Source organism: Sciurus carolinensis, chromosome 10 (genome assembly GCF_902686445.1).
Source record: "Sciurus carolinensis chromosome 10, mSciCar1.2, whole genome shotgun sequence".
NCBI lineage: Eukaryota > Metazoa > Chordata > Mammalia > Rodentia > Sciuridae > Sciurus > Sciurus carolinensis.
The window spans coordinates 544,765-559,996 of record NC_062222.1 but is presented as its reverse complement, the minus strand read 5'-3'; the positions used below and the strand labels follow the sequence as shown (position 1 = coordinate 559,996).

Sequence of the window (15,232 nt, the reverse complement as noted above, 5' to 3'; positions counted from 1 at the left end):
ATTTTGCAGGAGCCTGTCCCTTTGAGGACAGAATCGGGGCCACTCTGCTCCCAGGGCTTTCAGCCAAGTCTCTGCCCGTGGCTGGCTGACCCTCTCCCCAGGGTGGGAGAGCCCCGTCCACATCAGCTCACGGTGTTTGGCCTCGGGCCTCCAGCGTCTCCTCTCCTCGGTTCAGCCATGCTCTGGATGTTGAAATCCTGATGCTCTGGTCACCCGGCTGCTCCTCAGGGCCTCCACGTGGGAATCCGAGTTCTTTTTCTTCACGATCGTCCCCTCCTGTTTTTGCTACTGTAGCTCTATAGTATAATTTAAGGTCCAGTGTTGTGAGGCCTCCTGCCTCGCTCTTCTTGCTCAGCACTGCTTTGGCTACTCTAGTTCTCTTACTCTTCTAAATGAGTTTTAGGACTGCTTTTTCTACTTCTGTGAACAACATCACTGGTACTTTGATTGGGATGCATTGAATCTGTATGACACTTTGGTAGTATGGCCATTTTTACAATATTAATTCTGCCTATCCAAGAACATGGGAGGTCTTTCCCATCTTCTAAGGTCTTCTATTGCTTTCTTTAGTTGTTCTATAAATTTCATTGTAGAGATCTTCACCTCCTTGTTTAGATTAATTTTCATGTTTATTCATTCTTTTTTCTTTGTTTCTTCATTTTTTTCTTGTTTTTTTAAATTGTGGTTATTGTGAAAGGAATGGTTTCCTGATTTCTTTCTCAGCAGAACCTCTGTTGGAGTATATGAAACCTACTAATTTATGAGAGTTATCTTGTATCCTGCTACTTTGTTGAATTCATTTATCAGCTCTACAAGTTTTCAGGTATATTTCGGAGCTGGGGGTGCTTCTAAATATAGGAGCATGTCATTGCAGAGTTTGATTATTTCTTTTCCTGATGGCTCTCAATAAAGTTTTAAGAGAATGCTATTGAATAGTAGCATGTGAGTGGACATGCTTGTCTTGTTCCTGATTTTAGAGGAAATGCTTTCAATTTCACTCCATTCGGAATAATGTTGGCTTTGGGTGTGTCACATATATCCTTTATAATGTTTATGTAAGTTTCTTCTATACTTAGTTTCTCTAGTGTTTTTAACATGAATGGGTGCTGAATTTTATCAAAGCCCTTTTCTGCAGGTATTGAGATGATCATAAAATTTTGTTCTTAATTCTAGTGAAGTAGTGAATTTGAATATGTTGAAGCAAACTTGCATCCCTGGAATGAAAACCACTAGATCATGGTGTATTATCTTCTTGATGTGCTTTTTAATGCGGTTTGATAATATTTAATTAAGGATTTTTGCATCTGTGTTCATCAGGGATACTGGTTATAGTTTTCTCTCTTTGATGTGTTTTTGTCTGGTTCTACTGGCTTCACAGAATGTGTTTGGGAGTGGGTCCCTGTCTTTCAATTTCATGGAATAATTTGGGAAAGACTGGTGGTATTTCTTACGGACAGGTCTGGTAGAACTCAGCTGAGAATTCATCTAGTCCTGGACTTTACTTTGTTGGAAGACTTTTAATTGTTGTTTCAATTTCATTACTTGATGTTGATCTATTTTGGTTTTCTATATCTTCCTGATTCAATCTGAACAGTTCATACGTGTCTAGAAATTTGGCAATGTCTTCTAGATTTCCCAGTTGAAGTATAAATTTTCAAAATTGTTTCTAATGATCCTCTGGATTTCAGGATCATCTGTGGTTATATCTCCTTTTTCATCTCTAATTTTGTTTATTTGGGTCTTCTATTTCTCTTGGTTAGTTTGGCCAAGGGTTTATCAATCATTTATTTATTTATTTTGAGAAACAACTCTGTTGCACTGATCCTGCATATTGCTTTTTAAATTCCCAATTTCAGCTCTAATCTTTATTATTTTCTGTCTTATACTAATTTTGGAATTAGGGTTTTCTTCCTTTTGTAATAATTGAGGTGGTGCATAAGCTTACTCATGTGGGATCTGTTTTTTAAATGTAGGCACACAATGCTATAAATTTTCCTCCAAGAGACTTTGATATGATTTATCTCTGTTCTCATTTGTTTCTAATGATTTCTTGATTTCTTCTCTTATTTCTCCTATGATCCATTCTTCTCTTAAAAGAGTACTGTTCAATCTCCATGTTTTATGTGATTTTTATTATTTTTCTTACTCTTAATTTCCCGTTTCTTTCCATGATGCTTCAATAGGACATGCAAGATTTATATTAAATTTTTTTGTATTTACTAAGACTTACACTGTGACCTAGAATATGGTCTACTTTGGAAAATGTTCCATGACCTGCTGAAAAGAAGATAAATTCAGCTGTTTGGGGGTGAAATATTCTGTAGATGTCTATTAGGTCCATTTGATTTTTAATATTATTTAAGTTGATCATATTTTTATTGATTTTAGGTTTAGATGACCTGTATAATAGTGCATTAAAATCAACCAGTATAACGTAAAAAAAAAAAAAAAAAAAAAAAAAAAAAATCAACCAGTATGACTGTTATTGGGGTCTATCTGGAATTCCATGTCAAAAAATAATTTTTAAAATATAATTATGTGCACTGACATTTGGGTCATATATATTTACTGGCTGCTATATTTAATGTCTTGATTTTCATTTAGGTTACTGTTCTAGTGATCTTCATCTATTTGGAGGCTTTAGGGGTTGTTTTTACATTAATTTGTGTACAGTATATCTTTGAGTATTCTTTGTAGTGCTGGCTCGGTGGTCATGAATTCTTTCTGTATACTTGTTATGGAAAGTTTTTATTTCTCCATTAATTTTGAGGAGAGCTTTGCTGGATATAGCAAACTTGACTGGTGATTGTTTTCTTTTAGAGCTTGGAATCTCTCAGGCCCTCCTTGATTTTAGGGTTTGAGTTGAGAAGTCACACGTGAGTCTTATTGATTTACTTCTAAATGCAACCTGATGTTTTTCTATTGCAGTTTTTAATATCCTTTCTGTTAGTTAGATGTAAGGGGCAGTTTTGGTTCATCGATAACTCCCAGAAAAAACACTCCGCAGATACAGGTCCCACACGAGGAACTTTATTTTATGCAGACAAAACGTGCCCGCTTGGGGGAAAGGGGAAAGGGAAAGAAGAAAGATGGTGCAGGGTTCCTTGTCAGATATTGGAATTTCGCGGGCTGGGAGGAACCAATCGCGGAGGAGAATTATTACAGACTGACTGATGGACCAATGACATATTGGAACGTAATGTGGGAGGCAGGAAGGTTATGGCGATGTAAGCCAGAAATTCCTGTAACGGGAGAGGCAGGCTTAATGGCAGATTGACAGGTGGTTTGGGAGGCTGGGTTCCTGTAGCGGGAGAGAAAGGTTGCTTTATACCTAACACTTTCCTTATTTTGTATGTTAGGCATTTTGATTATGATGTGTCTTGGAGCGTTTCTCTTCTGATCTTGTCTCTTTGGGGTTCTGTATACCCCCAGTATGTTGATATCTATTCTCATTTCTGATATGGGGAAAGTTTTTCTGTTACTGTCTCATTGAAAATGTTCTTGATGCCTTTAGCCTGTATCTCCATGTTCTCTTCTATCCCAATGACTCTCACAATTCTTCTCTTGATGCTATCCCTGAGTTCTTGTATATTCTGATCATATTCTTTTTCTCCTTTATTGTATACTGAGTATTCAAGTTCATATGCTCTGTCTTGAAGACCTGAAGTTCTATTTTCTATGCAGTCTAATCTGTTGGTGATGCTTTTACATGAATTAATTTGATGTATTATGTCTTTCATTTTTAGGAGTTCTGATTGGTTTATTTTCAAAATCTCTATTTATTGAAATGTTCTTTCATCTCCTGTATTTTCTCTCTTAATTAATTCTTTGGATCTTCTTTTAGTTCATTGAGCATTTCAATAATCAGTTTTTAAAGCTACATTTCTCTGTAATTTCATCCACTTCCAGTATCTGTGGGACCCTTTGTTGGAGGACTATGAATTTGGGGGAAAGATTTGTTTTCCTGCTTCCTCTTGTCTTCCGTCTTGGATTTGTGCATCAATTAAGATGGAGTCTCCTTCACTTTTTATATGCTTTTGTGTGTGTGTGTGTGTGTGTGTGTGTGTGTGTATGTGTGTGTGTGTGTGTGTGTGTGTGTTTCTGTTGTGTTCTGGGGCTTCCCTCCATTTATGATATATGAGTAGATGTCCAGGGATGTGACATGAGTAGCCACTCTGGTTGTTTCTCCTTGGGGCCTGGTTTTTGGAGTCAACCACGTAGTTTTGGAGCAATCACCTTCAGTTGAACTTCTCTTGGTGAGTCTGAAAATACATTTCCTCAAGTAAGCTGCAAAGTAGGCAGGGAGCTAAAACATGACCAGGACCCTGATACCATGCAGAAGACAGTGATGTAGAGACATTATTAAGTAACATATGAGATGGTCAAACACTGACATTGGTCCGAGAGTAAGAAAGAATATATGTTGAACAAACAAGTGGGTGAAAGAATTAGTAGGAGTAAAGAAAGTAATAAGAAAAAATTTGTAGCTGGGAAGGAATAAATTGGAGAAATTGTCACTTGGTGTTTTATTTCTCTTGTGAAGTAATATGCAGGTCATCTGCTGAGGGTAAGGCTAAGTAAGAGGTTACAGAATGATTGAAGACATGGCTCTTGTATGAATGTAGAAGAAACTGATTGAGATATAGAGAAGCCTTGCCTGGCAGGGCTGATGACTAGGCTGGGACTAGAAACCAGGAATGTGCAGGAGAAGTGTGGATGACTTTCTATGGGGAAGAGAATATCAACTGAATCCAGAATGTAAATAAACCCCTATGGGCCTCCAGTGGGAGAGAAAATAGAGGCAACAACTGACTAAAGATCTCTCAGTGTGGTGGTAGAAGAAAGGGAAGGAGCAGAGAGGATAGAAAGCTGTTATGGGGGAGTGGCATGTCAGATTCCAATAGAAGCATGAGAATAATGAAAACTCATAGACATATAGCCTTGATTTACATGCATCAAGCACAGAAATAAAGGTACTAAACATGGGAGGGTAAGGAACTACATGGTCAGAGTGATGTGTCCGTGTGGACTTTCAGTCACCCAGGAAGATGGTAGAACAGAGAGAATGATGGTGAGCCAGAGTTCTCAGTGATAGACGGCCAAGGCGGCTGGGAAGGGATGGATGGCAGATAACGATAGACAGGGGTGGATAGTAGATAACGATAGACAGGGGTGGATGGTAGATAATGATAGATGGGGCCAAGTGATAGATGATGATAGATGGGTGTGGATGGCAGATACTGATAGACAGGGGTGGATGGCAGATAATGCTGGGCAGAGGTGGGTGGTAGACAATGAGAGATAACAGGGTATGTAACAATGTTATCTGATGGTATCTAATGGTAGATAACAATGAAGAGACAGGCTGGAAGATGATACAGTCAAATGGAAGTGGTCTCAAAGAAAAAGGTTTTTTTTTTTTTTAAAGGAAGAAACATAATGGTTTGGATGCGATAGTGGGGAGCTCTGACAGGGCAAACCCATATTTTCTACATGGTATTAGACAGAAGATAAGCAGCTTTTCTGTCATATACCCTGAAGGGAATTCACCATTGTTGGATAGACTCTATATTTAGGGTCTAGGAAATTTAGTATGTCTAAGTCTTGGAGATAGAGAATGGAAAGCAATGAGATACGAGGAGCAGTTTTGCAAGCCACACTCAGGAATGTGGTTTGTACTTTCCTTGGAAAAACAAGATAGAAATCAGCAACCATGAAGGAGCCATATACCTTTCAGGAAAGATCATTCAATGGCCACACGTGAATCCTGTCGAGTGACTGTTCGGCATTACTGAGAGTAGGAAGCCATGCTCACCTCGACATGGCAGATACTGTGGTGTGCTACTGTACCTTTGTAGTCTTTTTGAAAGAAAACCAGTCAATCATTTCAGGTATGACATCTAAAACTCAATTAAGCAGGGTTTAATACTGCTCAAATTTAGAGGCTGATCATTAAAGAGAATGAAGTAAACCTTTTGCCAACTTCAGAATGCCCCACATTCCCACTCACCACAAGGGATCTGGCAGAAGATAGCATGAGGCTTACCTGCTACTCTCTCTCTCTGTCCCTCCAATCCTTCTCTTGGAGACCTCTATGTTTTCATTGACATGTAAAAGTTAAAAACTTAGGATCAAAAAACAGGATTCAGTCAGACATAGTGGGACCAACCTGTCATAAAAAATAAATAAAAATGGGTTGGGGTATGGCTCAGTGGGAGAGTACCCGGGGTCCAATCTCAATACCAAACAAAACAAAATAAAAATATGATCCATAAATCCATACATTCTGAGGTGATTAGAAAATGCCTTAAATACCATTTCCCATTTATGATATATGAAAAATAATACTAGAGAAAAATGTTCCCTTCTGCCATGCCATGGGGTAAAGGATTTGTGCCTTCTCTAGAAAGCTATTCTTTTGAGGTGAGCTTTGGAAATCCTTTTACCCTCTCTGTTGGTGTTTCTGGACTTTGTCATAATAATATTACCCTGGTTAAGATGAATCAACTGTTTTGTCTTTTATGAGCCACACTGAGAACTTTACCCCTGCAGAGGGAGGGTTGTTACTTCACTCACTCTTGACAGCTCAAGACAGGCTGACCAGAGTTATCAGTGACTATGCTAGCACCTGCATCCACTGAAGCATGGACATTCAGGGGCCTGGGGACGGCAAGAAATTTAATAAGTCCAGGTCTTGGAGTACATGCTAGGGAATGGAGCAGTTTGCAAGCCGTACTCAGGAAAGTGGTTTGTACTTTCCTCAGAGAAAGAAACAGGAATAAGCAAGTTTCTGCTCTGTGCGCTTTTTTCAGACCACTCAGTGGTGATGTGACTACAGAGGAGAGAGCTGGGGCGGAGCCTGGCCTGCACAGCACTTGCAACCACATGCACATACCACTCTGCTCACTGCAGAACTCAGATTTGAAGGGTTCTCAGAGCAGAGAATGAAGGGCTAGGGCTATGCTCAGCTGGCTGGCTTAGTATCATCAGCAGCAGGGAAGTTCTTTAGGGAGAAGTTCACACTGGCACATAGGGTCTGTATGACCTTTTCTAGATGGAATACAGATAAGTGTTAAGGACTAGGGAGTCACAGAGTTGGGGGACCAGAGAAGGAAAAGTGTAATGTTAAAAATGGGATCTGGGCATTAAATGTTTTTAAATGATGCCACCCTACAGACGTAACAGGGTTTCCAAACCAGCTTTAAATCAGGTCATGGCCACTGATGCATGGGAGATCGAAGTTCAGCAGGCCCATCCATTAGCCAGCTTATAGCAATCCAAGCCCTCTTTGTTTTCAAGGGATCCTACTCTGCTCTTTTTGAAGAACCTAAAGTGGTCCTATCTGGAAGGCACTCTTAGAAGAACAGTGCTAAGAGGCCCTTCTCCTCCCCACTTCCAGTTGAGCTAGGCCCCTTGTTTTCAATGGTTATGAGCTCAAAGAGGAAAGACGTATTCCCAGAGGGTTCTGTGGCAAAATGCTGTCCTCAACAGGCAAATTCAAGGGACCCCAGTCCAAAGTTATCACTAGTGTGAGTCACAAAATACCTAAATAACTGTTAGGTCATTTTCTAATAAACACTAGATATTTTCTTCACAAAATAGTGAAGTGATTTGAGACCTGGGAAACTTAAGATATTGGTTTTGCCATGGGTTTCCTTTCTCAGAGACCGAGAAACTCAGTCCTATTTAGTGCCTGCTCCGGTGGGCAAATTACACAATTTGCTCATAAGAACTTGCCTATCGGGTACTATTCAGGTACTATTATTATTTTCATTTTATACACAAGGCAACTAAAGTTCAAGAGGCTGCACAATGTGACCAAGGTCATGCATGGTAATGGGCATTACTACTTATAGTATTTGAACTCAGGTCATTTTGTTTGTAAAACATGTTTTTTTTTTTTTTGTTTGTTTGTTTTTTTTTTAACCACACCACATTTCTATTTCAAAGACTGGAAAGGATTGTTTTTCTGATCCAGGGGAGAAAAAGGATCCTCATCTACAGGCTTCTAAATTCAAAGTCACTGTGAGTGGAGGATACCCAAGAGACCGTTTTGGTCTTGGTCTTGGGGCAATCATACATTCTTCCACTTACCTTCAAGTGAAGAGTATGTTAGGTTGATGCCTCCCCAGTTAGGAGGGTTCATGATCTTTGGCAAGAGACAGAAAAGCGAAGATAATGTAGCCTTTCCCCCCGCCCCCACTGGGAAGTAAACTCAGGGGTTCGCTACCACTGAGCTACATACCCAGGTTTTTATTTTTTATTTTGAGACAGTGTCTTGCTAAGTTGCCCAGGTTGACCTCTAACTTGCAACCTCTAACCTCCTGCTTCACCTCCCAAATCACTAAGATTGCAGGCATGTAGCAGTGCGCCCAGCAACATAGCCAATTTTAATAGAGCTGAAGATATGAATGCATTGTTAAAGGCTTTCTCCCTATACCTGTTGGGGTTCTGATATCTTTTCTTTTTAAACGAAATAATGGAGCAATTAGAAAGTTGTTTTTAATCTACCTACTGATGAGATAAAATATGTACTACTCCACTGAAGGAGTGGTACACAACAGACACAATCACAATTTTAAAACATAGTATGTTCTCCAGCATCCTGTTCAAATTAGTCTGGTAATACTTCCTCTGAACTGAGTGACACTCTGGGGAAGAGTTTCCCACGGGCCCTTAGATAACAAGGCATACTAATGGTCTTTTTAGTAGCTCACATGTGAAGATGAGTTACTGGTGAAGGTCCCGACCTCCAACTGTCAGGTAGGTCACTGTGTCCTGCACACTGTCAGGTAGGTCAATGTGTCCTGCACACTGTCAGGTAGGTCACTGGTGAAGACCTGTCCTGTACACTGTAGGTAGGTCGATGGTGAAGACCTGTCCTGCACTGTCAGGTAGGTCACTGGTGAAGACCTGTCCTGCACACTGTAGGTAGGTCACTGGTGAAGACCTGTTCTGCAATCTCAGGTAGGTCACTGGTGAAGACCTGTCCTGCACACTGTAGGTAGGTCACTGGTGAAGACCTGTCCTGCACACTGTCAGGTAGGTCACTGGTGAAGACCTGTCCTGCACTGTCAGGTTGGTCACTGGTGAAGACCTGTCCTGCACACTGTAGGTAGGTCACAGGTGAAGACCTGTCCTGCACACTGTAGGTAGGTCACTGGTGAAGACTTGTCCTGCACACTGTAGGTAGGTCACTGGTGAAGACCTGTCCTGCACTCAGGTAGGTCACTGGTAAAGACCTGTCCTGCACACTGTAGGTAGGTCACTGGTGAAGACCTGTCCTGCACACTGTAGGTAGGTCACTGGTGAAGACCTGTCCTGCACACTGTAGGTAGGTCACTGGTAAAGACCTGTCCTGCACTGTAGGTAGGTCACTGGTGAAGACCTGTCCTGCACACTGTAGGTAGGTCACTGGTGAAGACCTGTCCTGCACACTGTAGGTAGGTCACTGGTGAAGACCTGTCCTGCACACTGTAGGTAGGTCACTGGTGAAGACCTGTCCTGCACACTGTAGGTAGGTCACTGGTGAAGACCTGTCCTGCACACTGTAGGTAGGTCACTGGTGAAGACCTGTCCTGCACACTGTAGGTAGGTCACTGGTGAAGACCTGTCCTGCACACTGTAGGTAGGTCACTGGTGAAGACCTGTCCTGCACACTGTAGGTATGTCACTGGTGAAGACCTGTCCTGCACACTGTAGGTAGGTCACTGGTGAAGACCTGTCCTGCACACTGTAGGTAGGTCACTGGTGAAGACCTGTCCTGCACACTGTAGGTAGGTCACTGGTGAAGACCTGTCCTGCACTCTCAGGTAGGTCACAGGTGAAGACCTGTCCTGCACACTGTAGGTAGGTCACTGGTAAAGACCTGTCCTGCACACTGTAGGTAGGTCACTGGTGAAGACCTGTCCTGCACTGTAGGTAGGTCACTGGTGAAGACCTGTCCTGCACACTGTAGGTAGGTCACTGGTGAAGACCTGTCCTGCACTGTAGGTAGGTCACTGGTGAAGACCTGTCCTGCACACTGTAGGTAGGTCACTGGTGAAGACCTGTCCTGCACACTGTAGGTAGGTCACTGGTGAAGACCTGTCCTGCACTGTCAGGCTGGTCACTGGTGAAGACCTGTCCTGCACTGTAGGTAGGTCACTGGTGAAGACCCTGTCTTGCACTCTCAGGGTTGCTCCCCATTTCAGTCCTTCTTGGGTTGGAGATGGCCATGGAGGGAAGAGCCTTCCCTTTAACCTTCAGTCACCTCTGCATCTCCATCCTGTACTCATACCAAGCTTGGTTCTGAGCCCCTGGCTTGGGGATGAGAGAGGGAGAGTAAAACAGAAGAATGGTGTTAATTGTTGGCAGAGCTAACACCTGGCTTTTGTTCTTTCTGTACATGGGAGATGTTTGATGCTCATTTTTTTTTTGTCTTATGAGAGTTTTTGTTATCCAACTACTTTTCAACTTCTTGAAATTTTGCTCAGTGGACTATCACCCTCCACGACCCAAACTAAAACCTAATGAGTACTTACTGAGCACCAGGTTATTTATACAAATGCCTTGCATCCCTAAACACAGTGCCAAAGAACATGCTAGAAAATAAACCTTCAGACAAGTGCCCCATGTTCTCTCACAGGTGGAAGCTGAAAGAAGTTGACCTGAACCTAGAAAGTGGTTGTGAGAGGTCAGGAGGAGGTGCCGGGGATGGCGGAAGCAGGCAGGGCCCGGACGTGCACACTGTGTGCATGTGAGAACCAGCAAGCTGAACTCCTTTAGGAATCACAGTCTACACAAGCTAAGTGAACATAAAATAAAGCCTTTCTAAAAAAACGAAGTGCTGCTGTGTGAACACTGAAGACTTCCTGGCCAATGAGGCAGCTCAGACATAAAAGGCTACCTACCATATGACACTACTTGTACAAGGTATTCAGAAGGGATCAGTCCACAGAGACCACGAGTGGGCGAGAAGCTGACAGGGCTGGGGATGGGGTGAGAGGCAACTGCTCCCTGCAGTGGTTTTGGCCTGGGATGACAAAAATTGCTCTGGAATACAATAATGGTGATGGTCGCACAACAGCATGAAGATCCCTAAAAGCAGTGAATTTTATTCTTAAAATAGTCTGTTGAATCTTACCTCAATAAAGAGAAACAAAACACTGAATTTTCAGTGTCAAGAACCATGTTAACTTTAACTTTTAGACTGTATTTGGCATAGTCTTACTTTGCAAGATAACTGCTATTGTTTTAAAAAGAGGAATGTTGAACAATAGTCTAATTTCTCATGTTATTTGACAAATCCCAATATTCTGCATGCTTTGAGCTCCTAAGTAGGAATATTTTCAGAAAGCTCACATTCTAACTCAACTGTGCCTCGCTTTGAAGTTTAAGACAGTAGGTTTGCTTATCATCCTCAACATCAGCTGAGCTTGAGAAGACAGAAGGAAATCAAGCACAGAGAAACAAAGAGTCCTGGCACCACAGGGGCTGGTGAACTCTGGACTTCAGACTTCCACATCGCAGTGTGGAGCTGGCCCTGAGATAAGAAACAGGATAAATCCTGAGGGCAGGTCTGGACCTCCACGTGCCTGTGGCCGGCGCACCTGAGCATGGCATTCGTCGGTACTTGGAAAGTGGACCGGAGCGAGAACTATGACAAGTTCATGGAAAAAATGGGTAGGAAGCCGTTCCCCAGTGGCTCTTGCTTCCTCACAGGCCCCTCGGGTGCGGGATCCTGCTGGGCCGCTCAGCACGGGGCAGCACCTCCCGCCGGCTGCATCAGGAGGGGTTCTGGCCTGCCCGCGAGGGAGACGGCTGCCACCCTCAGACAGACCCAGCTGCCTCCTCCCTCGGGGCCTGCTGCTTGCACTTGCACTTGCATCACTGAAAACCATCTTTGTTGTTTTAAAAGAATAAGAAAATGGTAGTGGGTGATGATACTTTCCAAATTTTAAAACACTGAATTCTAGGGGGTGGAAAAGCAAAAATCATGTAATAAAGTATAATAATGAATAGGAAAGAGTTCTTTCAAAAATCACTTTGAAAAAGTTAGATTTGATTCTCTTTTACTCTGACTTACAGAATTTTGGGGATTTCCTCATGAAGCTACTATGTATTTTCTTTGAGGAATTTAATAACTGTTTGTAAATCTATGCCAATATCCTGGTAGCCCACACATTGTACAAGATGGGCAAATTTGTGTCATTCCCCAAAATAAAAAATCTGCATCAATTACATTGCATAGTTTAGGGATTCCCAAGTTTAAATTTATGAAATTGTGTGTAATTATGAATTTGACCATAAAATTTGCAAACTTTTACATCTTTGTGTCAGTTAAAAAAGTCACTAAAAGCAAAGATGAAGTTCAATTTTTAAAAGCAATTATGTAAAGAAAAGTGTTTTAAAATTCTGTATAAGCAGAATTAAAGTTGTCTTTATGCACGTATGAATATGACTTGTCATACTTCACTTGACATTTCTGGAATTTGATATATGTAACACTGGAACAAAAAGTATATTAGTCTTATTAAAATTATTAAGCACTAAGCTTCTACAGCTCTGTGCTTCACCTGATTTTTCTGAAGTCTGGGGAAGCAGTTTAGGTCAGTCTTCTCCTGACTGAACTTGAACTTCTGCAGAAGCAAGCAGAGAGCTGCTGGACCAAGGCAATGCTACGGGGCTTTCTTCCCACCCTCAAAATAAATAAAAACAAAAACAAAAACAAACACACATGGAAAAGCAAGGGCTTTCCTGTCTTTTGGTTTCCCTTTCCCTGGTCTCTTTTCTCTTGCAGGGATCAACCTGGTGAAGAGAAAGCTTGCGGCTCATGACAACCTGAAACTGGTCATCTCACAGGAGGGAAACAGATTCACCGTCAAAGAGTCCAGCAACTTCCGAAGCATTGACATTGTTTTTGAACTTGGCATTACCTTCACTTACAGCCTCGCAGATGGAACGGAACTCAGTGTAAGAACTTTTTATGAGCAATGCATTATTGATTTTTCTACCCAATACTGAAACAGTATCTGCTTTATCCTATTGGTTGGCCTAATTAATACATATCTCCTTCATTTATTGAAGAAGCCAACATTACAACATTGACAGGGCATTTAAATAAAAAATATAATGCTTTAGGCATTTGCAAAGAATCTAGGCTGAACAAGATTCAGAAAAAATATCCTTTGAATGACTAAGTATAAACCCACTCACAAAGATACTTAAAGCTCAGTGTTTTCATACTGGCAGCAACAAAAGCTTCCAGAGTTATATAGCATAAACCTAATAGTCACTTGATAAATACATTGAAATAATAATAAGTGATGATTGAAGGCACAACCAAGTGAAAAGATCTAACGCTACAGAGTAAGCCACTAAGATATACCTTTTCACAATCAAGTAAAACACTTCAGAATCATCACTTGTAACCAATTTTTTTTTACAAACTTTTTTTTTTAGCCTTAAAGTCTATACATCTGCAATGACAGCTTAACTGCTGAATGTCTTATCAACTGTGCCACACATCTGCCATAGAGTGTGGCCCACAGAGTGGGTGGAGCAAGGGCAGGTGGCAGTTGCTGGCATGTACTCCAGTGCCCACAGTGAGGCCCCAGCTGGCTCCTGGCTCTGGGAGGGGAGGGGTGACAGAAGCACTTCAGAGGTGGTGTGAACACGGATGATACTGGCTCGACAGCACTCAGAACCGAGTGTGACACGTGCAAGACCTAACACTTGCCACCTTACCATTACAATGCAGGGGACCTGGAGCCTCGAGGGAAATAAGCTTGTAGGAAGATTCAAACGCACGGACAATGGAAAGGAACTGAACACTGTCCGAGAAATCACAGGTGATGAGCTCATCCAGGTGAGTTGTAAAAAGATCCATAACTACTTCCCATAGACAAAAATGATTACACAACATTTTTTGTCATTGATGAGTTAGATATTTAGTAAAGAGACTGTTATTTCTTTTCTTGTGTATCTTACTGATTTAAAAACAGATATTTCTGATGTCTAGTTATTGAAGATAATTTATACATATATAATTCTATATAAACTAGGATCCTAGTTTAGCCAGACATGGTGATGCACACCTGTAATCCCAGTGACATGGAAGGTCGAGACAGGAGAATTGCCAAGTTCATGGCCAGTCTTAGCAATTTAAGGAAGCACTAAGCAACTTAGCAAGACCTTGTAACAAAATAAAAAATAAAAGGGCTGGGGATTTGGCTCAATGGTAAAACAACCCTGGGTTCAATCCCCAGTTTAAAAACAAAACAAAAAAACTAGTTTAGCTGAAAATGTAAATGACTAGAAACTAAAATGTGTATTTTAGTGGACACATCTTACATCTGCATAAAATGTTGCTATCAGTACATGAAAAAAATAGTATAAACTCAACCAGAGCTGCAATAATACTAATACTACCAATATTTGTTTTTTATGTGGTGCTGAGAATAGAACTCAGTGTCTCACATGTGCTAGGCAAGCGCTCTACCACTGAGCCACAACCCCAGTCCCACTAATATTTTCTTAATGCAGACATGTTAATGGCAATTTTTTAATCTTACACCTTTCAGACCTACATGTATGAAGGAGTGGAAGCCAAGAGGATCTTTAGGAAGGAGTGAGCACACCTCTCAGGCAGCCCAGACTGTCCCTGCAGGAGTCTGTCCTGTTCAGAGCAGCTTCTCTCTCCTCACCGAGCACAAGGTTACTGGATGATTACTCCTACAACCACTGATGTACCTCCAACCTTGCCAAAGCAGACAAGTTAAAGCTATTTATGATTTAATTTGTTTTATTTTCTTTAACAATAAAATTCATTGGTGTTCTAAAATGATTTGCAACATATTTTAAAACAGAAAAATAAACATTATGCTACAGGTAGACTCTTTTTTCAAAAAAACAAAGCTATGTGACATGTGCGCTAGTATACTTTTTTATTGTTTTTACTTTCACATTTGGCAAGCTAAAAACATAGGCCACATGGGGTTTTCTAAAATTGTGCACTGGTTTTGAATACTTTCCTTGGTAGCATCTATTATTATAAAAGCAATACATGCTCAACCAGAAGGCTCAGAAGTAAGAAAAGCAAATGCACCCACACATGCAAGGCCCTGGGCTTGATCCCTGGCACTGCACTAAAGAAAAACAAGGTGAATTTGTTCATTCCATAACTTCATAAAAATTTTCATACAGGAAATACCGGTTATTCAGGTTTTCACCTGCTTTTCTTCTCTGATCT

At 41.2% G+C, this 15,232-nt stretch overlaps 1 protein-coding gene across 1 annotated transcript; it reads left to right on the top strand.

The window, feature by feature from the left end:
• The first annotated feature begins 11,473 nt into the window (after positions 1 to 11,473).
• Fabp2 (fatty acid binding protein 2) lies at positions 11,474 to 14,870 on the top strand. The gene is made up of 4 exons (XM_047566917.1): positions 11,474 to 11,664; positions 12,782 to 12,954; positions 13,742 to 13,849; positions 14,565 to 14,870. Exons 1-4 carry the CDS (start codon positions 11,598 to 11,600, stop codon positions 14,613 to 14,615), a joined length of 399 nt encoding a protein of 132 aa, XP_047422873.1. The 5' UTR covers positions 11,474 to 11,597; the 3' UTR covers positions 14,616 to 14,870.
• Positions 14,871 to 15,232: the final 362 nt, after the last annotated feature.

Excerpts from the sequence above, each read along its gene's own strand:
- Fabp2 (XM_047566917.1), top strand. The coding sequence starts at position 11,598 with ATGGCATTCGTCGGTACTTGGAAAGTGGACCGGAGCGAGAACTATGAC. Across the intron at positions 11,665-12,781 it reads CAAGTTCATGGAAAAAATGG|GGATCAACCTGGTGAAGAGA; the intron begins GTAGGAAGCCGT and ends TTTCTCTTGCAG. Across the intron at positions 12,955-13,741 it reads CAGATGGAACGGAACTCAGT|GGGACCTGGAGCCTCGAGGG; the intron begins GTAAGAACTTTT and ends ATTACAATGCAG.